The 23,866-nt window shown below is 43.2% G+C and overlaps 1 protein-coding gene across 1 annotated transcript in view; it reads right to left on the reverse strand.

The window, feature by feature from the left end:
• LOC147428418 (uncharacterized) overlaps nucleotides 1-11,389 on the reverse strand; it is a 50,502-nt gene extending 39,113 nt beyond the window's left edge. Inside the window, exons 1-3 of the mRNA XM_086496672.1 lie at nucleotides 11,166-11,389; nucleotides 10,858-10,907; nucleotides 10,562-10,615 (exon numbers count right to left, since the gene is read on the reverse strand). Coding sequence (XP_086352798.1) covers nucleotides 10,562-10,615; nucleotides 10,858-10,907; nucleotides 11,166-11,361 — 300 coding nt within the window. The 5' untranslated portion in view covers nucleotides 11,362-11,389. The remainder of the gene's footprint in view (nucleotides 1-10,561; nucleotides 10,616-10,857; nucleotides 10,908-11,165) is intronic.
• Between the last annotated feature and the right edge of the window lie 12,477 nt (nucleotides 11,390-23,866).

A 23,866-nucleotide genomic window follows, 5' to 3' on the forward strand; every position in this document is an offset into this window, starting at 1 on the left:
TGCCACGTCATCATGCCAACGCAAAACGTGGAAATCCGTACAGCATGCCACGTCATCATGTCAGCGCAATTTTCGAAAAAACTGCCATGTCATCCGTTTGCGGGTCTTGCTTTATTTTAATCCTTTATGTCTCTTGGGCCCCATCGGACGGGGTCCCCATAAGTTGGTAGGACTTCTTCTGTTACTTGTTCTTCTTAGGGTTTAGGCCCCTTGGCCGGCATCTCTAAGTTGGCTCCATGCTTTAGGCTTTGACACGTCAGTAGTTTGTTACATCTTTCCTTCTTGAAAGAGAGTAATCATACGCAATTACATTATTACAGCATATCTGCAAAACAACTCAAGTTAGCTCAAAAATTTCCGAGGGTCATTTCGAGGGACATTTTAAGGGACAATTGTTTGCTCTTTTTTGTTAAGGAGTTAGCTTCTTCTTTCTGCTCTTTTGATCAAGGAGTTAGCTTCTCCTTTCGGCTGTTTCATCAAGGAGTTAGCTTCTCCTTTCTGCTCTTTTGGTCAAGGAGTTAGCTTCTCCTTTCGTCCAGGTCGGAACTCTTGATATTCCGGCGTAGTAAAATTAGCCATCACACCCAGACCGTACTGATCTTCCACGGGTGTCTTGATGCACTAAAAAATTACATACCCAGGCAATCTCATCCAATTAGAAATATTCAGTAATTGGCACATCACATGCAACATAAATGCTTACATATGCATGTCACAAGACACAACAAACAGCGCCGCTGAGCACTCCCCCAAGACAAACGCTCTGCTATATGAAGCTACTCAACGACTACCTCGTTACTCCCTCGCAAATAACCTAAAAAGGTCCGGGTCATGAGCTCAGAGGACTGTACAACCAAACGCTCCCCAGACCGCAATTTGCATGCTTGGAGGTTCAAGCATACAACCAAACGCTCTCCAGGCATCGGCCTGCGTCATTCGGAGGTTTTCTAGCATACAACGGAACGCTCCCCGGGCATCGGCCTGCGTCGTTCCGAGGTTTTCAAACATACAACGAAACACTCCCCGGGCATCGGCTTGCGTCATTCCGAGGTTCAAACAATACCAAAACAGTATTTCTCACTTCTCCACCCGGGAGTAAATCACCAATTATTGAAACCAGTATCAAACCAGAGTCAAACAATTCAAATCGGCACCAAAACAGATACCATCCATTTCAAAAAAATTCCAAACAGGATCACCAAACAAGATCAAACAGAACTCAAACTTAAAAGCAATCTCGACATCAGTCGAGCTCAAAAAGTCGACTGACTTTCCATCTTGAAACCTGCACCAAAAATTAGGGTTAGGTTCCTTCCATGAGGTCGTAGCCGAGCACAGCATGGTCCATCAGCTCTTGGACAGACAATGTTTCTTTGGCAGCGATAGTAGTCCCAAGAGATAGCAATCACACCGAACCTCCAAGGTCATCTGCTCGTGAAGAGACATCTACTGAGAGATGTCGAGAAATTTCAAGTTATAATCTACTAGGGTTTCCATAGAAAGCATTTCAAAATACCCCTCTGCCAGAAGTTGCACTCCAAAGGAAGATGTCAGAAACCATATAACTTTGAATAAATTCTTTTTCTTGAAAGCTTGCCAAGTACTTGGCGTGTGCGGCTTGGTAGCTATAGAAATTAACATTTGCATGGCACTGCTTTTGAGAAAAACAGTGACTCGAAACAAATATCGGATCCTTTTTTACAAGTGATCTTAATGGCTTATGCCCTGTACGACATGAGCGGTGAAGACGGGAGCGCGCCCGATGCGCGATGAAGTAAGGGTGGGAGTGGCTAATAAGTCCGGGTTGGAGGGCGAAGATATTTCAAAAAAAGCTCTATTTGCTCTTTTGTGGGACCGGTATGCTTTCAGAAAAGCACACGCCTGATGCTCTGATACCACTGTCACAGACGGGCACCACGTGCCAATAGAAAAGAACAGACTGAACAGACTTTTTTAGCACTTCAAATAACAACTGAACTGAAATAGAGAAAGACGACACGCGACACGGAGTGGCTGAATTCCACCCCAGAGAGTATTGGCCCCAAACCTTGGCACCCCTTTCGGTATTTCTTTATATTGCATCAACACAGTACAAGCCGATACTCCAGACTGTGCACCTTCTCCAGGAAGCATGCCAAAGAATGAGCCCTAGCCTCATATTTAAAGGCCCTTGGCCTGAAAAGCAGTTACAGTGAAAAGCCTTTAAAACTCAAAAGCATCTGGTCCAAAAGCAAAGCCAAAAAGCTGCCAGTGTAAATCACGGAAATCCATACAGCTGCCACGTCATCATGCCAGCGCAGAACGCGGAAATCCGTACAACATGCCACGTCATCATGTCAGTGCAATTTTTGAAAAAACTGCCATGTCATCCGTTTGCGGGTCCTGCTTTATTTTAATCCTTTATGTCTCTTGGGGCCCCATCGGACGGGGTCCCCATAAGTTGGTAGGACTTCTTCTGGTACTTGTTCTTCTTAGGGTTTAGGCCCCTCGGCCGGCATCTGTAAGTTGGCTCCATTCTTTAGGCTTTGACACGTCAGCAGTTTGTTACATGCTTTGTCCCGGAAGTCGTTGGTCTTGGCTATTTCCGCAATACATCATAGAAGCTTCGAGGACATGGTCGATCAGTACGCCACAGATCCAGATTTTGTAGATGTATTGAGTTGAATACAGAATGGGGAGGTAGTAGCGGAATATTCCATTCGGGATGGCTACTTGATGAAGAAAACTATGCTGTGCGTTACACAGCCGTTGAGGGAAAAGGTTCTAACCGAATGCCACTGTCCACCATTTACAGGTCACTCCGGCATTGACACCACCTTGAAAGGTGTGGAGCGATACTTCTTTTGGCCGAGACTCAAGAAGGACATGGACGATTTTGTACTCAGTTGCTTGGTATGCCAGAAGGTCAAGTTTGATAGGCATAAAGCACAGGGATTATTATAGCCTTTACCCATTCCCACCCGCCCGTGGGCAAGTACTGCAATGGATTTCATTTTTGATCTCCTGAAGACACAGAGTTGACACGACAGTATCGAGACTGTTATTGATAGATTTAGCAAGCAAGCTCATTTCATTCCAATGAAGAAAATAGTCAAGCCGGATCATTTAGTGAGACTGTTCATTGCCCAGATATTCAGATTACATGGCATGCCTGAGACAATAGTCTCTGACACAGATCCCCGATCCACGAGTTTGTTTTGGAAGGCTATTTTGGGAAAACATTCGCACATACTTGCAGTTCTCGTCATCTCTCCACCCGCAGACAGATGGGCAATCTGAGATTGCAACTTCAGTCGTACTGGATTTACTGAAGTCTTACATTTTGGATCAGAAGACTCAATGGGAAAAGTTTTTGCCTTTGGTGGAATTTGCCTATAATAACACGATTCACTCTTCGATGGGGAAGGCGCCATTTGAGGTTATTGAAGGTGCTACAAAGGTTCCACCCTTCCTAACCACGAAAGATAAGATTTTTGAAGCGGACCAGTACACGTGGGACTTGGACACTACTTTTGCCAAGGTCCGGGAGGCTTTACAGAAATCTCAGGAAAGACACAAGAAGGCAACAGATCGACACCGTCGCAATTTGAAATTAAAGGAAGAAGATTGGGTGCTCTTACGTTTTGAGAAGGCACGCTTGAGAAGAAAAAGGGAAAGGAGCGGCTTTTTTCCAAAGCTGAGCATGAGATACTATGGACCTTTCTAAATAAAAGAAAAGATAAATGATGTCTCCTTTAGACTGAAGCTGCCCGATACTTGGAGAATTCACATGTCACGTGACACATCCCAACCCTATGTGTCCATGGACAAGCTACACCACAGTAGGGTTCAGTCAGTGATCTGGCACTTTTGTGAGTATATTCGTAGACCGTGCATGCCCAGTCACTTAGCATAGATGCATATCATCCGGTTGCACACAGCATGATCATCGAAATTCCCATCAGAATCCATTAGCATCAGTTAGGGGAATTTTCCAATGCATTTAGCCTATTTTCCTATTTATTGGTATTTTCACTTATTATTTTTAAGTGACTTTCCAACAAAAGTAGGTAGGGCAATTTTGCTAAGTTAATATATAAGCAGACCCAAGTTAGCACTTTCTGGTAGAAGAGGCAGCAAGAGCACCTTGCTCAACAGGCAACTTCTCAGCAAGACCAACCCTGCAACTACTCTGGCGTTTCTCCACAAAAGACCTAGCGTTTTTGCATAAGATCAGCCTTGGCGATTTGTGCATAGCAGATCAGCCCCGGCATCATCACGACACAGCAGATCAGCCTAGCGTTTTTGCATTTGCAGAACCCCGGCGATAGAAGGACCAATTTCAGCCCCTGGCGTTTTTGGATTTCAGCAGCAAATTAAGACCGGCATTATTCACCTAAAATGTAGCAAATTCAGCCCGTAAAGACCATCAGTTGTCAGCCCTAAGAAACCTCATTTTTCAGCCAAGAAAACGCAGCCAAAACAGTCATTTTCAGCCACCGAAACAGTCCCGAAATTCAGCGATTAGAAGATCTCAGATTTCAGCCATCGTCGTCATCGTCGTCACCATCGTCGTCATCGGCATAGACCAAGTTGCATAGTCCATTGCATATGCATTGTACACCTTTGTGCAATCAAAGAATAGACCACTCTCGCCGACGAGAGTGGGCCCTTCAGAGGAGGGTTTTACAACCTCTCGGTGTCGTAACTCTCTCTCCTTCTCTCAGTCTCATTCACTTGCACGCACAATATCCACTCACTTTGTTCGTGACCACAACACTCTACAAGACGGAAGACTCTCTTCTTTCCCTAAGAACTAAAAGGAACCTTGAGCAATAAAGATCACTAATCTGAGAAAATACAACATTCATTCCGTTGCACCTAACATTGGTATTAGAGCTTTGGAAGTGTTCTGCATTACGCAAGGAAAGAACCACAAGAATTTTTTTGCTTGTTGCGATCGCACGAACCCAATTTACTTGGCGTGGCAATTCCTAATCGTGTTTTGTTGAAGAGTGACAGGAATCCCAAGAAAGAAGGGCTTGTCCAGCCTCCCCTTGTGTCTCTTTTCACTCATTGAGAGCAGACCGTGCACTTAGCGGCTGGCCAATCGAAGCGAGGTGGGAAAAAGCAACCTTGGTGTGAGCGCAAGGCCGCCAAGGGGTGCGCCCGCAGAAAAGGGTAGAACTCGGGTGAAGAGAAGATCCTTCTCCAACGCGATTTGCAAGCGAAAGAAAACCTCAAGAACCCAAGATTCTCACGAGTCAAGGACCTCAAGAACCCCAAGACCCTCAAGAACCCAAGTTCCTCGTGAACTTAAGAATCCAAGAACCCACAAGAACCCACGATTGCAGAATGGTCATTACTCAAAGCGGAATGGATACTTCGCTTGGAGGTGATGAGCATGAGAGAGGCGAAGAAGAATTTTCCCCACTAGGAGGTTTTTCCGACCCTTCCCCATCTACGACAAAGATTACACTAACTCCTATGGAGGCTTTGCAGCGATTTTTTCTGAAACAGAAGTTAGAACGAGAAGCACGAAATGCAGAAAGAAAAGCAGAAAGAGAGCGTGAATATGAAGAAAGAATGGCAGCCATAACGCATGAGTACAAAGAAAGGAAAGCCGCCTTGTTGCAACTCTTTTCTCAAGTGCCGGCACCGATGCACGAAATTCGAGAAAAGGAGACTCTCTCAGTCTCTTCTTCTCCAAAGCAGGATACACAGGATTTGCATGATTGATTGAAGCATAATGATGAATTGAATGACAATGATTTGCATGATGATTTGAATGCCAAGCATGATGATTTGGATGACAATGACAAGCATGATGATTTGCATGATCAAGATGTGATTTCTCACAAGCATGATGAGTTGCATGAAGAAGATGTGATTGTTCACAAGGATGATGTGCTAGTTGATGCTTTTCCTAGCGAAGCTAACCTCGTTGTAGAATCGATCTTGGCTTTCGAGTCGAGGTCCACAGATCCCCCCAAGAAGATTCGATAGACCCCGAAGAACCGATCGTGGCTCTCGAGCCTTGGTCAAAATTACCCTCACAGGAAGTATTGTGTGTTCGCATGATTGATACGCACGCATTGTTCGAGTGTTTCATTCGTGAAGGTTTCCTGTATTTTAGTCAGCATCGTTATGTGATCCCTTTTTCTAGGCATGACATATTGCATGTTGAGCACGTTTCTCTCATGGATGAGCACGAATGTATGCGGATTGTTTATGAAAAGTTGAAAAGTTTGTATGTCAGGAAGTCACATTCCATGTCTCTTCCTTGGCATGACATAGTTTCTGAACGAGCACATGATTGTATGAGTACCAAGCATGGGCATTTTCATTATGATTTGCCACAGTTGATTGATTTCGATCAAACAGTGTTTGCATGTGTTTGATGAACGGGTTGTCACTCCGTCTATTTGTTCATCTACATTGCATGCACAGTCTTTAGAGAAGACAAGATTTTTTTTCCTTCACTTTACATGGAATGGGTATGTTCATGGTTTTGTGTTGGAGATGGTTTCAAGAATTTTCAGCCATGGAGATTCTTGAAGACGGAAGAAGCAGGACTCTAGACAAAGTTGAAGCATCGAAGGAGCCACAAAAGACTTTGAGTCGCTTTCGGCGTGGCCCAAAGAAGCAAGCGTTGCAGACCTTTATGAAGTTCAAGTACCGCACGACCCACACATCAGAGTGGGCCGGCGAAGAGTCCCTTCCAGGATTCCGACCTTCCAGGATTCAGGATGCTGTTGGCGATCTCCCTCGACGCCATACAGTTCGGTACCAGTACCTCACTCTGAAAAGGAGGGGATGTCACGTGACACATCCCAACCCTATGTGTCCGTGGACAAGCTACACCACAGTAGGGTTCAGTCAGTGATCTAGCACTTTTGTGAGTCTATTCGTAGACCGTGCATGCCCAGTCACTTAGCATAGATGCATATCCTCCGGTTGCACACAACATGATCATCGGAATTCCCATCAGAATCCATTAGCATCAGTTAGGGGAATTTTCTAGTGCATTTAGCCTATTTTCCTATTTATTAGTATTTTCACTTATTATTTTTAAGTGACTTTCCAACAAAAGTAGGTAGGGCAATTTTGCTAAGTTAATATATAAGCAAACCCAAGTTAGCACTTTCTGGCAGAAGAGGCAGCAGGAGCACCTTGCTCAACAGGCAACTTCTCGGCAAGACCAACCCCCGCGACTACTCTAGCGTTTACTCCACAGAAGACCTAGCGTTTTTGCATCAGATCAGCCTTGGCGATTTGTGCATAGCAGATCAGCCCCGGCGTCATCACGACACAGCAGATCAGCCTAGCGTTTTTGCATTTGCAGAACCCCGGCGACAGAAGGACCAATTTCAGCCCCTGGCGTTTTGGATTTCAGCAGCAAATTAAGACCGGCATTATTCACCTAAAATGTAGCAAATTCAGCCCGTAAAGACCATCAGTTTTCAGCCCTAAGAAACCTCATTTTTCAGCCAAGAAAACGCAGCCAAATCAGTCATTTTCAGCCACCGAAACAGTCCCGAAATTCAGCGATTAGAAGATCTCAGATTTCAGCCGTCGTCGTCGTCATCGTCATCGTCATCGCCATAGACCAAGTTGCATAGTCCATTGCATACGCATTGTACACCTTTGTGCAATGAAAGAATAGACCACTCTCGCCGACAAGAGTGGGGCCTTCGGAGGAGGGTTTTACAACCTCTCGGTGTCGTAACTTTCTCTCTCCTTCTCTCAGTCTCATTCACTTGCATGCACAATATCCACTCACTTTGTTCGTGACCACAGCACTCTACAAGACGGAAGACTCTCTTCTTTCCCTAAGAACTAAAAGGAACCTTGAGCAATAAAGATCACTAATCTTGAGAAAATACAACATTCATTCCGCTGCACCTAACATCACAATGCTTTTCATGTGAGTCTCTTGAAGCCTTTTAAAGGCGATGTGCCCCATGATGGGGAGCCAGATGAGCAACCCGAAGTGGAGGAAAGCGAGGAGATACTCGTTCCAGAACAGATACTGGCACATAAAGATAGAAAGATTAAAGGTAAAGTGATAAGGCCGTTTTTTGTTAAATTCAAGAAAATCCCGCATTGGATGCGAAGTGGATGGAGAAGGAGGACCTAGCAGATACTCCTCAGATTGTGAACCTTTACCTTGAAGCATTCGGTTTAGCATAGCCTACTCTGATAGAACCCCAATTTCAGCATGGGCGAATCTAGTGCAGCGGGTTTGCACAAGAGGGGAGTCACTCCGCTCCTTTGTCGACAGATTGCCCCGATATTTTGATATAGCGTCACTGATGTCCCTTTGGGTTTCAGGGATACTGCTGAGCTGACAGTATTCTGCTGTATGACTTTATGAACTGGAATCCCCGCTAATGAAACTGATACTGATTGATTTGTACTTGACTTGTTTAAGTGCAGGAACTAATAGACGAAATGACTGCACCATTTCGGTATCATAAATCTCTATAGACATGATTGCAATATGGATTAGTTAATCGAGCATCTATTACGTTCCGACTGGATCTAGATGCGATTGCTAAATACGTTGCCGATTAATCATGGTTTAAGATTTGGAATAAATTTTCAATGTGATTTGTTATGTGATGTCTTGTGATGTCAAATGATGTCCTGTGATATGATTGTCGATTGGTACATGTGCTAGATGTGTTGTTCCTAGTGCGTCGGTACTAGCAGTCAATGTCTACTAAGACAGTTTATGGCCTGTCTGTCTTGCAGGCGTAATCGAGGGCGATTACAATGCTTTCAACAAATGGGTGACGTGGCATGCTCTTGGACAGAGTGGCAACAGACCCGGACAAGCGCCGAGGCGACAGGCTAATGTGGCAGATTCTGGATTTTGCGGCGTGAAAAGTACTGACAGTACTGACGTGGCCTACCATACGGATTTTCGCTTTTTACGTTGACAAAGCTATACGGAATTCCTGATTTTGTGCTGGCTAAATTTTAAGACAGCTCTTGGGCCAGTTGCTTTATTTTGAAAGCTTTTAAAAGATGAATGCTTTTGGGGCTCAACTTTTGAGCATCCCTTGTACCAATAAATAAGTGGGCAGGGCCTCACTTCTCAGAGCATCTGGACGCAGAGTCTGAGAGTGAGCACCCTCCCACTCTCTTGTACTTTGAACACAGATTAATACAAAAAGAAATACCGAAAGGGGCGCCAGTCTTTGGGGCCAATATCTCTAGACATGGAACTATGCCGGGCCGTGTCGACTTAAGTGTGAATTGTGAACTGTTTTGAAGTGAATCTCTGTTGTGTCGTGGTAGAATCTTGACTTGGAGTGTCCAAGTTTGTTACATGCAGTGTGTGCTGCAAAAGAAAGTAGTTGTCCCACTCCTTTGTCACAAAATGCCCATAAGAGAATAAAGTCGACAAATTTTTCTTCCAGATTTTGGGGGTGCTGACAAGCTGACAGTACTCTCCTCTACTGAGTGATTTTATCGATATGTACATAAAAGCTGACTATAATTTTTGGGACTGTGGTTTGAAATTCCTTAATAAATGAATGATTCATATACTCTTACAATTGTTGTTTGGTCTGAGTATGTGTGAAGATGATAATCTGCAGCATTTAGTCTTGTTGATGTGAATCCGGAGTGACGAGATTTAGTGCATTAGACATCCGAAACGCACACAAATAATCAATGCAATAAATAGGATCCAACAGAGAAAGTAGGGAGAAAAAAGAATAAGGGATTGACGAGATTTAGTGCATTAGACATCCGAAACGCACACAAATAATCAATGCAATAAATAGGATCCAACAGAGAAAGTAGGGAGAAAAAAGAATAAGGGATTGACGCAGTATTAGGACCAAAAGATGGGCCACCCTTAAAGAGTATATTTATTTATTGGAAGAATCTGAGACAAGCACATGAACCGGAGGTGGAGCACTATTGCCACCCTCCGTTCCACATCTCATACTCAATGGTACTTTCCTTCCTTTTCAGAAACTCAAGAGACGCAGCTCTCTACTCGATGATCCTCCAAATTGTTCTCAGAGCACAGTTGGTCTACAAACCATCTCCCCTGAGATTTTAGAGCTTTACCTTGAGGCTTTTGATTTAGTCTCGTCTATTCCAAAGTGCACATCGACTCCGTAGGTTGAATCTACTGCAATGTGTGTTGCACAAGAAGGGAGCCACTCCACTCCTTTGTCAAAGATTGCATGGATCGGAATAGAGTCGACTGATTTCTCTTTGAGATTTAGGGGGTGCTGACAAGCACTTTAACTTTTAAAAATAATCAGATAAAAGCAACAAACAAACAAAGTCAAGGGTTGAAAATAAATATTTTATGATTTAAATAAGAAAATAAATCCCGGAGAAATCAATTTGAAAAATCAAACCACAATCTCAAGATTCTTGATCAAATATGTAAGTTAAAAAAACACCACTTTCAATCATATCACATGTGAAGCACAAACTTACTTCAGAAACTGATCTTCGGATGATCATAAAATGCATGCATAATGCATACTAGTGCAGCATACTAACAAACCAAATGCTTGAGCAAACCAGCAGCTGAGAAGTTCGATAGCACCTTGAGATATGTTCCCAATCCCGAAACCACCCTGCTCTTCACATGCTCCACAGCCTATTCAAAAGAACCCAGCATCAGTTCCCAGTTGCCAACAGCTGCAAACAATGTTATCCTAATCAAACGCTATGATAAAAAGCAGCAATCGATGGAGGAGATTGTGGTTGGTACTCTGAACGAACAATCGCCCGGGGACACATTTGAGCAACACTAGCAAAAATAACGCATAAGGAACAACAACCACAAAAGAAAAGGTGCATTCTACTTGCAACAAGTAAGATACAGAGTCATCGAGCTACCTTGTCAGCTGCCATCATCTTAAGCTCATGCTGGGTAAGAACCTTTTGCGCTATACATAAACAAGACAAAAAGCAGGCAGAAGGCCCATATCAGTCCCAACTAAACAGCAAGTAATGCCATATAGGCATCAAGAAAAGATATTCTGACAGGCGTTAGTTTATGAGGGTGCTAAAGGACACATATTTTTTATGACCTTTGATAGGCTATGGACATTAATAGACTAAAATTCCGTTACAGATGAGGCAAAAATCGAATTCTGAGCTTTGGAGAGAGAGAGAGAGAGAGAGAGAGAGAGAGAGAGAGGAACCTGAGGCACCTGCCGCCATGGACCTGCTGGAAATGTCAATGGTAAGAGGCGATTTGGGGGCTGAAGGGAGAGGGCAGCATCGGAGGAAAGAGGAGGAAGCGGGCGGAAGGTACTGCAGCCGGGTCTGTAAACTGCATGCCGACGAAGATGACGCAGCCATCGCCGACGAAGAAGAAATTTTAACGTCGTAGGACATTGGCTCGTTGAAAATGAAAAATAAAATCATTTCCAGAACTAGTCTTTGCTCGGTGGGCGTTGCTCTTTGCCCCACATGCTAGTTGGTTACTTCGTTAGTTGGAACAATTCAAGGGAGCAAGGAGTCTTGGATGTCGATCACATAACCTAGTGCAAAACGTATATAAGGAGGAAAATGTTGGGATAAAGGATTTGTCCTCGTGCTACAGAATGGTTACGTAGAGGAGAACGTTGGGTTGCAATGTATAAAGATGCATTGAGAAACATGTAGCTAAACTAAACTTAAGGAAGCATTGACAAACTCAAAAAATACAACTAGTCTTGCTTGATGGGCTTTGCTATAGAACATAACAGGACATACGCAGATTGACATCAAGCATTTACCACTAAAGTAAATAAGTACAAAGTGCAATGGCGACTTTGCAAAAAAATATTGCATATATGATGATTGGTTACCTCTACAGTTGTCTGTAAAATGGTCCAATTTCACGGATTTCTTTACAATTGTTTGAGCAATGAGACCAAGTCACTACTCTTTGTCGTACGTATTTTGATAGATTTTAGAGCGCAGTTGATTACGTACGTAGTTAGTTGTAATTGTTGTCGCTTCGATTTTTGTTGTGGAACACGAGCGGATGAGAGAACAGATTGATAGGCAACAACAATAGCTTAGCTCGAGTTGATGAGCATTGGAAAGATGCAAGTTGCATCCCATAGAGTTGACTATACAACAAAGGGCTACTAAAGTGGGTGATTGAATCAAGAAAAGGGTTGCAGCTTCATCATTTTGCTTAAACCCTATCCCTTAATCTACTTTGGTAGTTGTTTGCAGATTGACATTCAACCTAGTAATATTGGCCATTTAGTCTCTAGATCGGGGACCTATCAAACTGTAAATCAAGCGTACTCAATTTTTCCTTAGTTCTCGTAGAGAGAGAGAGAGAGAGAGAGAGAGAGAGAGAGAGAGAGAGAGAGAGAGAGAGAGAGAGAGAGAGAGAGAGAGAGAGAGAGAGAGAGAGAGAAGTATTGTCTTGGATGTCGATCATGCAAAACATGTCTGAGGAGGAAAATGCTGGGATAAAGTGTTATTCTCGTGCTAAAGAATGATTCTGTAGAGGAGAAGATTAGGCTAAAATGCATTGCAAACAAGGACATATGTAGATTGACATCAATCGTGTACTGGTGTTGTCCAATTGCCCAAGCCGGAGAACAATGTTTCTGTCAACCTACATAAAACCAATATGAATAGCTAAACATTGAGCTCAGATTCCAGCTAGCAGAGGAACAATGGGTAAGATTGGGACAAGTCAATGTCTCAGTCAACATCAACGGTAACCACTGCCCACATCAATTCCACATCATGGCAGATAGTATCTTAATGAAGAAATGGTCTTGGGAGCTTCATGGATGTGCACTTACAAAACAGTTCCAGATTGGCATGATGACACTCTGAAATACAATCTCAAGGACACATCATATGTCACATTCTTGGCACAAACAGATCACATTTCGTCTTGCAATGAAGCGTCATAAAGTGAAAATGCTAATTACATAGTGCATGTCATGCAAAAGTTCCATACAAAAGTATGGTGGAGAGTTGGCACTATAGTCTCTCCAAAAATTATAAGAAACTGAAGTTGTGCCTTGCCCCGTAGCATTTATGTGTTGCACCAAGTTAACATATAGGCATGGGGAATTGGATGCAAATAACAAACCTTGCAGTATTGTCGAGTTGGAGTCGTGGTTGCATCTCGATCGCTCTTGCTTTGATCTTTGTGCTCATCATTGCCATGCTTCCATCCTGCTTCTCACTATTTGTGAGTTCCCATCTCTTGCCCTTTGTATATAAGTCAGCGTAGGTGATCAAAAGGTCTATGTGCTTTATCACAACTACGTCATGTGTGACAATATTAAGATTACGTAATACTTTTAACGATATTTGTCACTCTTGGCTGTCCAATAATATTAAGATTACATGAGACTTTTCACATTGTTTCTATCATTCTTGGTCGTTCGATATTGGTTGGGGTCCAATGGTTTAGATCATGCTAAGCACCACATTTGACACATATATTGTCAAGCATAACAGGTTTCTCCAATAGTCCTTGAGCTCACCCATTTGTGTGAATTTTCTCATTGTTATGTGAAGGTATTGAATAAGACCACATGTCTTCAAGATACAAGCGTAGGCATTTGCAGCTACGTCCGAAATGCCTTCCCTTCATTAAAACAACCCGTTGCTTCTTCCTTGCCATAGTTGTCATACATATCCAATAGTCCTTGACTAGCAATCTCATCGTGAAGGTCTTGGCTCCACACTTGCTTCCTTCAACCAATGCCTGATCTGACAAGCTGTCGTCCCACCCGTGAACTAGATGCCTCTCCTCTCCCGGTCCCATCTGCACTACCACCATGTCCAATGTCGACAGCCTTTGGCTTTTAGCTTATAGCTGGTTCATTCACCCTTCACAATTTAGGAGTCGGCAAAGCTGAATTTCCTTGTGGGACAGCCTAATATCTTTCTCTTCCTTTGCAACCTGGTTGTAATGGCATTTCTCTACATGCTTCAACTGGGGTGAACCCATCTCCCTTGGCACTGTAAAGTTGCTGACCAATATCAATCTTCAAAAGCTTGAGATCCTTCTAGCCTGCATAGCATATATCCTTTATACTTTCAGACTCAATCGCACTTGTAGATAGCTTCAGCATCGAGCGAGCAACTGCATCTCACTAGTTGCTACTTCCGCTACGAGCTCTATAGCTTCTTTGAAGCGCCATCTCTCTCTCTCTCTCTCTCTCTCTCTCTCTCTCTCTCTCTCTCTCTCTCTCTCTCTCTCTCTCTCTCTCTCTCTCTCTCTCTCTACGGCAATGCTTTTGCTACATCCCCTTTTTCTCTAGTGGCTAGCTCTACATTTTGTGTGTGTGCCAAATCGATTGTAGAAAAAACCTTGTTGGATAATTTTTGTTTCAATAGCTTTTCCTTGCTAGCGCAGTGCACTCCGTCTGCTCGGCCCATGTCCATTAACTCTCCATCTGCCTTCGATCCCTTGCCGCTGCCTTTCCTATGTTCCACCCCATCAGGCATACTTTGTAGCTGGGGTGACATACTGCACATGTATGAATTTGCCACAAAGCATAGAATACAGTTCTCGCTTGCATGTAGACGCATTCTTAGAGTAAATGCCTTCCACCACCGCCCAAACACCAACAAATCCCTTTTCCACAATGATACCAGCTATAACTCAGTAATTGTGCCCATCAAATCCATGTGAATCAATTGTTGCCTCCAAGCCAATCTCAACTTGATGAAGGCAGTTCCTTAGGCACATGCCAATCGATTCCTTCCATGACAATCTATTTGCTGCAGCTATTTCTGCACATAGATGTAGAAGTAAGGGTGAGCAACCACAAACGTGATATACATCTTCCCAATTGGAGTCCTCAAAGCGATCAGGCAAGTCCCTAGCTGCCAGAGGAAAGCAATGGCCCACAAAATATCGGCGTGCTTCTTCCTTCTCAAAGCAACCAACTCCAAAGGCATGCCACTGGCTGAGGTTGAACATGTTCTTGAGTCAGTGTCTGAAAAAACCATCAGAGCTATACATGATTAGATTCTTGGAATTAGGGTTGCAGAGAAACACACACAGCTTGGAGAAGACGAAGGAAGCTCAAGGCACACAATAGAGAGTATGTTACTTAGTGTGCAATGGAAAGATAGATAGCCCTAGAGTGATGGGCGTATATACAATGCACGGGGGAAAAAACCTCCTAAAGAGGGAAAAAATGCCCCGGCGGTCCTAGTGTGTTCACACACATCACTACCACATGTATATGGTAACAAATCCCCCCTGGAGTGATGCGGTGAACGAGAGCTGGCACATGAGTAAAGGGAAGTGCCATGCCCTGAGGACAGGATCAGTCCACAAAGGGGAGTAAGCCCAAAGCTTTGCGGAAAGCTTCAAGCTTCTCACGAGACAATGCCTTTGTGAAAAGATCTACAAGGTTGTCCTGTGTTGGCACATAAGCCAAGCTGATCTCTCCTGCTGAGAGCCTCTCCCTGACATAGTGGTAATGCACCTCAATGTGCTTTGTGCGAGCATGAAAAACTGGGTTCCTCGCAACTGCCAATGCGCTCCGACTGTCAGTGTAGATAGTGTTGGCAGTGTCCTGTCCAACACCCAAGTCAGCCATAAGGCGTCTGAGCCATACACACTCAACAGTAGCTGTGAAGACTACCCTGTACTCAGCCTCACAACTCGAAGTGGCCCCAGTAGGTTGCTTCTTGCTCAACCATGATATACATGAACTGCCAAGCATGAAACAAAAACCACTTGTGGACACTCGCATGTCAAAACAACCAGCCCAATCTGAGTCCGAAAAAGCATGTAAGTCTGGCGGCAATGATCCCCCCTTGGGATAAAACAAGCCAAGATGTAAAGTGCCACTAAGGTAGCGGAAAATCCTCTTGACAGCCTGCTAATGCTTAGACCCTGGGCTATGCATAAATCTGCTGACCTGCGAGACTGCAAACTGAATATCTGGCCTCGTGTTGCATACATAAATGAGGCAGCCAACAGCAGTTTGGTAAAGAGTGACATCAGCAGGATCGCCAGCATCATGTAGACTCAACTTCAAACCTGTTTCCATGGGAGTGGCAATAGGTTTGCAATCCTCAAGTCCAAACTTACATAGCAATGTCTCTATGTAACTTTTCTGACACAAGGCAATACCACCATCACACTGCTTAAACTGTATACCCAAGTAATGATGCAACAGCCCCAAATTTTTCATCTTGAAAGTAGCATTCAAATCAGCCTTAAATTCAGCAATATGTCTCTCATTTGGTCCAGTGATCAGCAAATCATCAACATAAAGAACCACAATGAGAAATACATCATCCTCACGCTTTACATACAATGTGCTTTCTGTTGGACTGTTACGAAAGCCTCGTTTAACCAAATGAGTGTCAGCTTTCTCATACCAAGCACGAGGAGATTGCTTCAACCCATACAAAGCCTTCTTACATTTGCACACTTTGTCCTCTTGTCCTTTTATGACAAAACCGCGAGGCTGCGTTACATAAACTTCCTCAAATATGTCACCATTCAAGAAAGCAGTAACAATGTCTGATTGATGTACATCCCAACCAAAATGAGCTGCCAATGCACATAGAAAACGCACAGTAGTCATACGACAAGTGGGAGCAAAAGTCTCTTCATAATCTATGCCTTTTTGTTGTGCATAACCCTTTGCAACAAGTCGAGCCTTATGGCGATCGATCTCACCATCCGGCTTGCGTTTCAACTTGTAAACCCACTTCGTACCAATGGCCTTTTTGCCAGGAGGCAAATCACATAAAGTCCATGTGTCATTCTCTATAAGTGCATCATATTCTGATTTCATGGCAGCAATCCAATTTTCTGAATTCTGTGCTTCATCAAAAGACAGAGGCTCCTCAACATCATGTAAACTAGACACAGCCAAAGCATAACAATCTGATGCATAAGATGCATGGCGAGAACCTGAACGAGTACGACTAGATAAAGGTGCATCCAATTTACTGTCACGCAAAGTGTGCACCAGCCATTTTGGCATACCTCTAGCCTGCTCATTTTCAGCCCTTTCCTCATCAAGTACATCATGTACATCTGCATCAGTAATAGGCTGTTCTAAAACATTTTCAGAAACCCCCATAGGCTGTACATTTGCCTCATTGGAACTTACATTCGTATTTCCACCACTAAAAAGAGGCAACAAAGTGTCATAAATGTCCTGTGAGCTTACATTACTGTCTCTAGTACATGACAGCAAGGGCTAAACAGAATCTTCCACAAACACTACATCCCGTGAAACCAGAATACGTTTTGTTTGCGGATGATACAACCTGTAACCTTTGCTTTCAGCAGTATAACCAACAAAAATACATTTGACAGCCTTATCATCCAATTTTCTGCGCTGCACTTGTGGCACCAAAGCATATGCCAAACAGCCAAAAACACGCATGTGCTCAATAGAAGGCTTTCTATCATGCCATGCTTCATATGGAGTAATAGACTGCAAAGCTTTCGTAGGACACCTGTTAAGTACATAAGTGGCACACATGATGGCCTCAAGCCAAAAAGAATGCGGCAAAGCTTGACTTTTGACCATACATCGTGCCATTTCCGTTAGTGACCTGTTTTTCCTCTCAGCAACACCATTTTGCTGAGGTGTATAAGGCACTGTACATTGGTGTTTTATCCCACGACTAGCCAGAAATGCATTAAATTCATGAGACATATACTTCCCCCCCTCGATCGGAACGGAGGGTGCCCATAGTACATTTTGAGACATTTTCAGCCATAGCCAAAAATTGTTTGAAGCACATAAAAACTTCGGACTTCGCTTTAAGCGAAAATACCCACGCATGCCTGGAGTATTCATCAATGAAAGTCACGAAGTACAGGTAATTGCCCAAGGACGGAGTTTGCATGGGCCCACAAACATCACTATGCAGAAACTGCAACCTGCATGTGGCCCTAACTGAACCATCCTTTGGAAACTTAGAACGCTGCATTTTACCCAGAATACAGCCTTCACAAACATGTTTGATAGGTGCTTCAAGAGGTGGCAAAGAAGCAACCATATCAGATTTCTGCAAACGCAGCAAACTGGCAAAATTCAGATGACCAAAACGTGCATGCCAAAGTTTTGCATCTGAAATAGCCCTTGAATCTGCAACAGCATTTGCAAAATTTTGTCCACACTTGTCATACAAAGTGAGCTTATACAGCCCACGGCACAAAAGCCCAGATGCAACAATTTCATCACCAAAACTGAGATCATGAACTGTACATCTGTCATCCACAAATTTGACTACAAGTCCAAGTCTAGCAAGTGCGGATACGAACAAGAGATTCTTCTTGATCCCAGATACATAAAGTGCATCAACAAGTGTGAAGGAACTGCCATTAGCAGCAGTGAGCACAATCTTTCCAACTCCCTGAACTGGATAAGAGGTGTTGTTGGCACAAGTGACTGAATTCCCATGAGGGACAGACTCGAGAGAGGTAAACAATTCACGATGTGAGGTAATGTGCTTTGTAGCACCACTGTCGAAATACCACACATGTGAATCTGCAGCAACTGACAAGCATGCATCATGGACAACAAGATTGTAAGTGCACTCTGCGCTAAAAGCCCATTCTGCATCAACATCAGCATCACAATCGCCTTTCATAGAAGACTCAACAATGGCTGCATTTGTAGTGGAACCAGCATTTGCAGTGGAACCACCCTCTTTCTTCTTAGCCTCTTTGGCCTTCAACTTAGGACACGACTTGATCAAGTGATCATTGGCTTTACAATAATGGCAACGCATCTTCTTTTTGCCCTTATCACCAGAATTGCCAGACGAAGTGCTGCCACCAGAAGCATTAGGAACAGAATTTTTGCCACTCGCAGCAGAACCATAAGAAGTGGCTGCATTACTGTTACCACCCTTTCTTTGAGAAGCAATAAAAGCCTGTTCAACTGCACGCTGCCTAGTCCTGTTTTTTCTAGAAAGTGACTCTTGCAACAGCAATGTGCATAATGCATCAAACTTGACAACTTCAGGATTTCCTTGGGTCATGAGTCTCCAAGTACTAGCAAAAGTCTGGTAGGAATCTGGTAAGGCATCAAGAACAGTCTGCACAAGGGAACTGTCCGAAATGACTTCACCTGCAGAAATGAGTTGCTCATTGATATCCTTGACACTAGCAAGGAAAGTGTCCATATCATCTTCCTCATGCATAATCTTCGACTCTAGCTCTTTACGCAGCAAAGCAATTTTAGCCTCATTGCGGCTTGCATAAAGACCTGCTAGAATATCCCAAGCCTGTTTTGCAGATTTTGCTGAACGGATGTGAGGAATAATGGTGCGCTTCACAGACAACGCAATCAATGCATGAGCCTGCGCATCCTTAACATCCCAACGAGCTTGTTCTGCCGTAGGCAAAACAACTCTAACAGCTGCAATCCTTGCAGCAAGACCTGCAACATCCTCAACATCGCCTACATCTTCAGAACCAGGACGTACATCAATGCCCTGCACAATGTTCCAGACACCTTTTGACACAAGAACATGTTGCATCATATAAGCCCACATAGGGTAGTTGTCCCCATCCAACCTGTCCTCAGCAGCAAACATCTTGAACACATCTGTGTTGTTGTTGTCAGCCATGGTAAATGTTGCACCTGATGTGAAAACTGTCCGAAAATAGGAGAAATGGAGCGGGAACAACTTGTGCTATATAGCACAAACCGTAGAAGACTATAAGGCACCTGTTATGCATAAAATGGCACTGACAGAAAATCTGCACAAAATGACGAAATAGCCTGTGCAGTACTGCCCGTAGTGGAAACGGAGGTCGAAATGAGCCCAAATCAAAATTCAGAGCTAAGCCCGGGAGGACGTGACCTGCTCTGATACCAATTGTTGGAATTAGGGTTGCAGAGAAACACACACAACTTGGAGAAGACAAAGGAAGCTCAAGACACACAATAGAGAGTATGTTACTTAGTGTGCAATGGAAAGATAGATAGCCCTAGAGTGATGGGCGTATATACAATGCACGGGGGAAAAAACCTCCTAAAGAGGGAAAAAATGCCCCGGCGGTCCTAGTGTGTTCACACACATCACTACCACATGTGTATGGTAACATAGATATGCCCTACGATCTTTTTTTTTCGACACACCATAGGGCCCACAGGGGGAGGTGCTTATCCCTTCCAAATATTAGCCATGTTACATGGTCGGGCAAGGGCCGCGTACCATCGGGCAAGAGCCACGCGTAGGCATCACCATGGCCACCTAATTGATGCACCACATGCTGGGAACGACGGAGAGAACTCGTAGCAACTAGCTAGGAACCTCCTCCTCGGGTGACCCACCCCAGGAGGAGGATGCACTCGAGTGTCCAAGGGCAAGAGCCCTAGCAACGTGAACACCAGGTGAGCACAAGGTGTCCCTCTAGAGTGTGACCCAACTAGGGCTTTGAACCCACAACCCATAGGTTGAGAGGCCAAAGCCTTACCGTTAGACCAACTCTTTGGGGATCTTGTTTTACAAGAGAGAGGAAACAACCGGCAAGCGCCATGGGATTGGCATCAACAACATGTGCAAATCGCATCGACATGACGGATGCCAGGTCAAACTGTTGGCCCTCATCCATGCCTCTAATGAAGGCTTCCATGATTTTACCTTGCGCATGTCATGTACACCTAGGATATTGAACGTCACAAGCTTGCCAACAGATTTTGCCCACCTTTTTGGAAGGCGTCTGCTGCTTGTTTTTTTTGCTTTTCATTGCACTGCTGCTTGTTTTTTTTTAAAGAATTTGATGCCACATGGCCCTTTGTGGGCTCAAAGAACCACAAAAGGACCTTCGGCTCACCACGTCACCAAGTAAAAAGCATCAATAGACTATAAAAATTAAACTGTATAATTGACCTGATAATTGTGTATCGTTGTTGTCCAATTTTGCAAGCTGGAGGACAATGTTTATGTCAAGCTAAATAAAAACAATGTGAATAGTCAAACTCTTCTTGACATGCAAAATTTGCTCATCATGACTTCCAATGAGAATCAAGTCATCAACATAAATAACAATAACGACGATCTCTCCATAACATGCTTCAAAAACAATGAGTGATCAGCAGTAGACTGTTTAAATCCAATCTTTAACAAGAATCTGGTTATCTTTTCATACCAAGCTTTAAATGCTTGCTTCAAACCATACAACTTTCTTCACCTTACACACATAATATGGAAACTCTCGATGTTGATAACCCTCTGGCTGTATCATAGAAACTTCTTCTTCCAAGTCACCATCCAAGAATGCATTATCGACATCCATTTGCCGTAACTTCCAACCGAACATACTTGCCATTGCTATCACCAACCTAATTGCTGTCATCTTTGCAACTAGACTAAATATCTCATCATAATCAAGACCTTTTGTTTGTGCATAACCTTTAGCAACAAGCCTCGCTTTGTATCTTTCCACACTACCATCTGACTTGCATGTGACTTTGTATACCCATTTTGAACCAATTGCTTTCTTTCCACTTGGCAAGCAAACCAAATCCTAAGTGTCATTCTTCACAAAAGCATCCATCTCATTATCCATAGCTGACTCCCATTCTGATTTTCCAATTGCCTCTTGAAAACATGTAGGCTCTTTATGTTGCACACATGAAACCATGTATGCATAATGTGTACGCATGTAACTATTGTATATCAATTGGATAACACACCCTCTCTGATCTTCTCAACTATGGTGCACTCTTCTCTTCAACTCTTGCATATGGGGGTACATATTTCTCAGCATGCTTACTTCCATGTGTCCTCAAATGTGGTAAACCATGCTCTTCATCAAAGCTTTCATCTCCAGAAAACTCTCCTCAACCACTTTCTTCTTGCCTTTCTCGTCTTGCTTCTTATCTCGCAAATGACTGCTCCATGGGTTGACACTTCCTGTACTCTCCTCTGTCATATGTGGTCTTGAAATAGTTCTTATTGATGGTCCTGGCTTATCAACAACATGAGGCACATTCTCTTGCTCTTCATACTCATCGTCTATCATCACTTGATTTGGTTTATACCATGGTTCATGCTCACAAAATCTGACATTTCTACTGACATAAACTTGTCTTGTCGTAGGATCATAGCACTTGTAACCTTTCTTTTCAACTAGATAGCCCAAGAATATACACTTCACTGCCTTTGGATCCATCTTCTTTCTTACTTCATTTGGCACATGAACATAACAAACACATCCAAAAACTTTCATGTAGGAAACTATTGGCTTGATCCCATAAAGTCTCTCATAAGGTGAAATTTCATGAATGGCAGTTGTTGGTGTTCGATTCATAATGTGTACTGCTGTATGAATTGCTTCATCCCAATATGTTAATGGCATATTCATCTCATTCATCATGGATCTTACAATCTCTGCTATGACTCTATTCTTTCTCTCAGCAACTCCATTTTGTTGTGGTGTGTATTCGCAAGTAATCTGTCTTCTTATGCCTTGTTCACGTATGTAATCATCAAAATTTTGTGACATGTGCTCTCCCCTTCCATCTGTACGTAGGCATTTAATTTGACAACCATTCTCTTTCTCAACCATAACTTTGAACTCCAAGAATACCTCGAATGCCTCTGACTTTGCCTTTAGAAAGTAAACCCATGTCATTCTGCTGTAATCATCTATGAATGTGATAAAATATCGACAACCATTCGATGCAGCATGATCACAAGGTCCCCAAATATCTGAATGAACAATTTCCAAAGGACTTTGGCTAATTCTCCCCCTCTTTGGAAATGGTAAACGAGATTGCTTTCCAAATTGACAGGCTTCACAAACATGATCAAAATTCAATCTGCCAAACTTTGGTAATCCACGTACAATTTGATTTGATTGCATATGCTTTAGTCTTCTAAAATTGACATGACCAATCCTCTTATTCCATAACTCTGCCCAATCATCTTGAGTGGTTGATTTGTTTGCGTACATACCGCTGTGTAAACATGGATCTCCAGCTTCCAATGAGAACAAGCGACCTTTCTTTCTTCCACGTGCCAATATCTTTCATGGTTTGCCTTTGTGAAACTCCTCTATGAAGCAGCCATAACGATTAAAACGGACTTGCAACCCTTGATCTGTCATTTGTCCAGTTGATGCTAAATTCTTTGTGATTGAAGGCACATATAGAACATCTCCCAACGTGTTGTATGTCCCGTCTTTTTCTAGCAATGGAACTAAACCAACATGCATAATCCTATGTATAGTATCATCACCTGTAGCAACAAACTCATCCTCTTCTAACTTCTCTTTTCTGTCAAACCATTCACCATGATATGTCATATGATTTGTGGCACCACTATCCAAATACCAATCATCTGTATGATGTGGCTCCACCATGCTTCCAACAACATGCTCCATAGGAAATAAATGTCCACTCGATCTATTGTCATATATATTTTGATCATGAGGATTGTATCCGAAAAAGTTTCCTCCATGTCTTCCATAACCTCGGCCTCTTCCACCATGATCACGATTTTGATTTAGCCTTGTGTAACATTCTTTTTCAAAGTGACCATAAATGTCACATCTGTTACAGTATCCATCTCTTTGAGGATGTACAAATTGTCCACCTCCACGTCCATGAGGTTGGGCTCTCCCCCTGTCTCTATGGTTGTAATCATTGTAACTTTGACTTTGTTGGTTTTGCCATTGACCTCTTCCAGCATTGTTTCTACGACCATAGTTTCCTCTTCCACCTCTATTGGTCCATGACCTTTAGAGAAAAAAACCTGATCTCTGGAATTGTTTTTTGATGTAGAAGGACCTGAGTTGCCTAACTTCACCTCTTCTTGCAAACAAAGGTTTACTAACTCTTCAAAATCACGCATGTGTCCTCGAACAAATATAGATGTATCCAATGACTTGTATTCCGGTCCCAAACCATTCAATGTCACT

Source organism: Adiantum capillus-veneris, chromosome 23, assembly GCF_014529385.1.
Source record: "Adiantum capillus-veneris isolate H3 chromosome 23, ASM1452938v2, whole genome shotgun sequence".
Lineage (NCBI taxonomy): Eukaryota > Viridiplantae > Streptophyta > Polypodiopsida > Polypodiales > Pteridaceae > Adiantum > Adiantum capillus-veneris.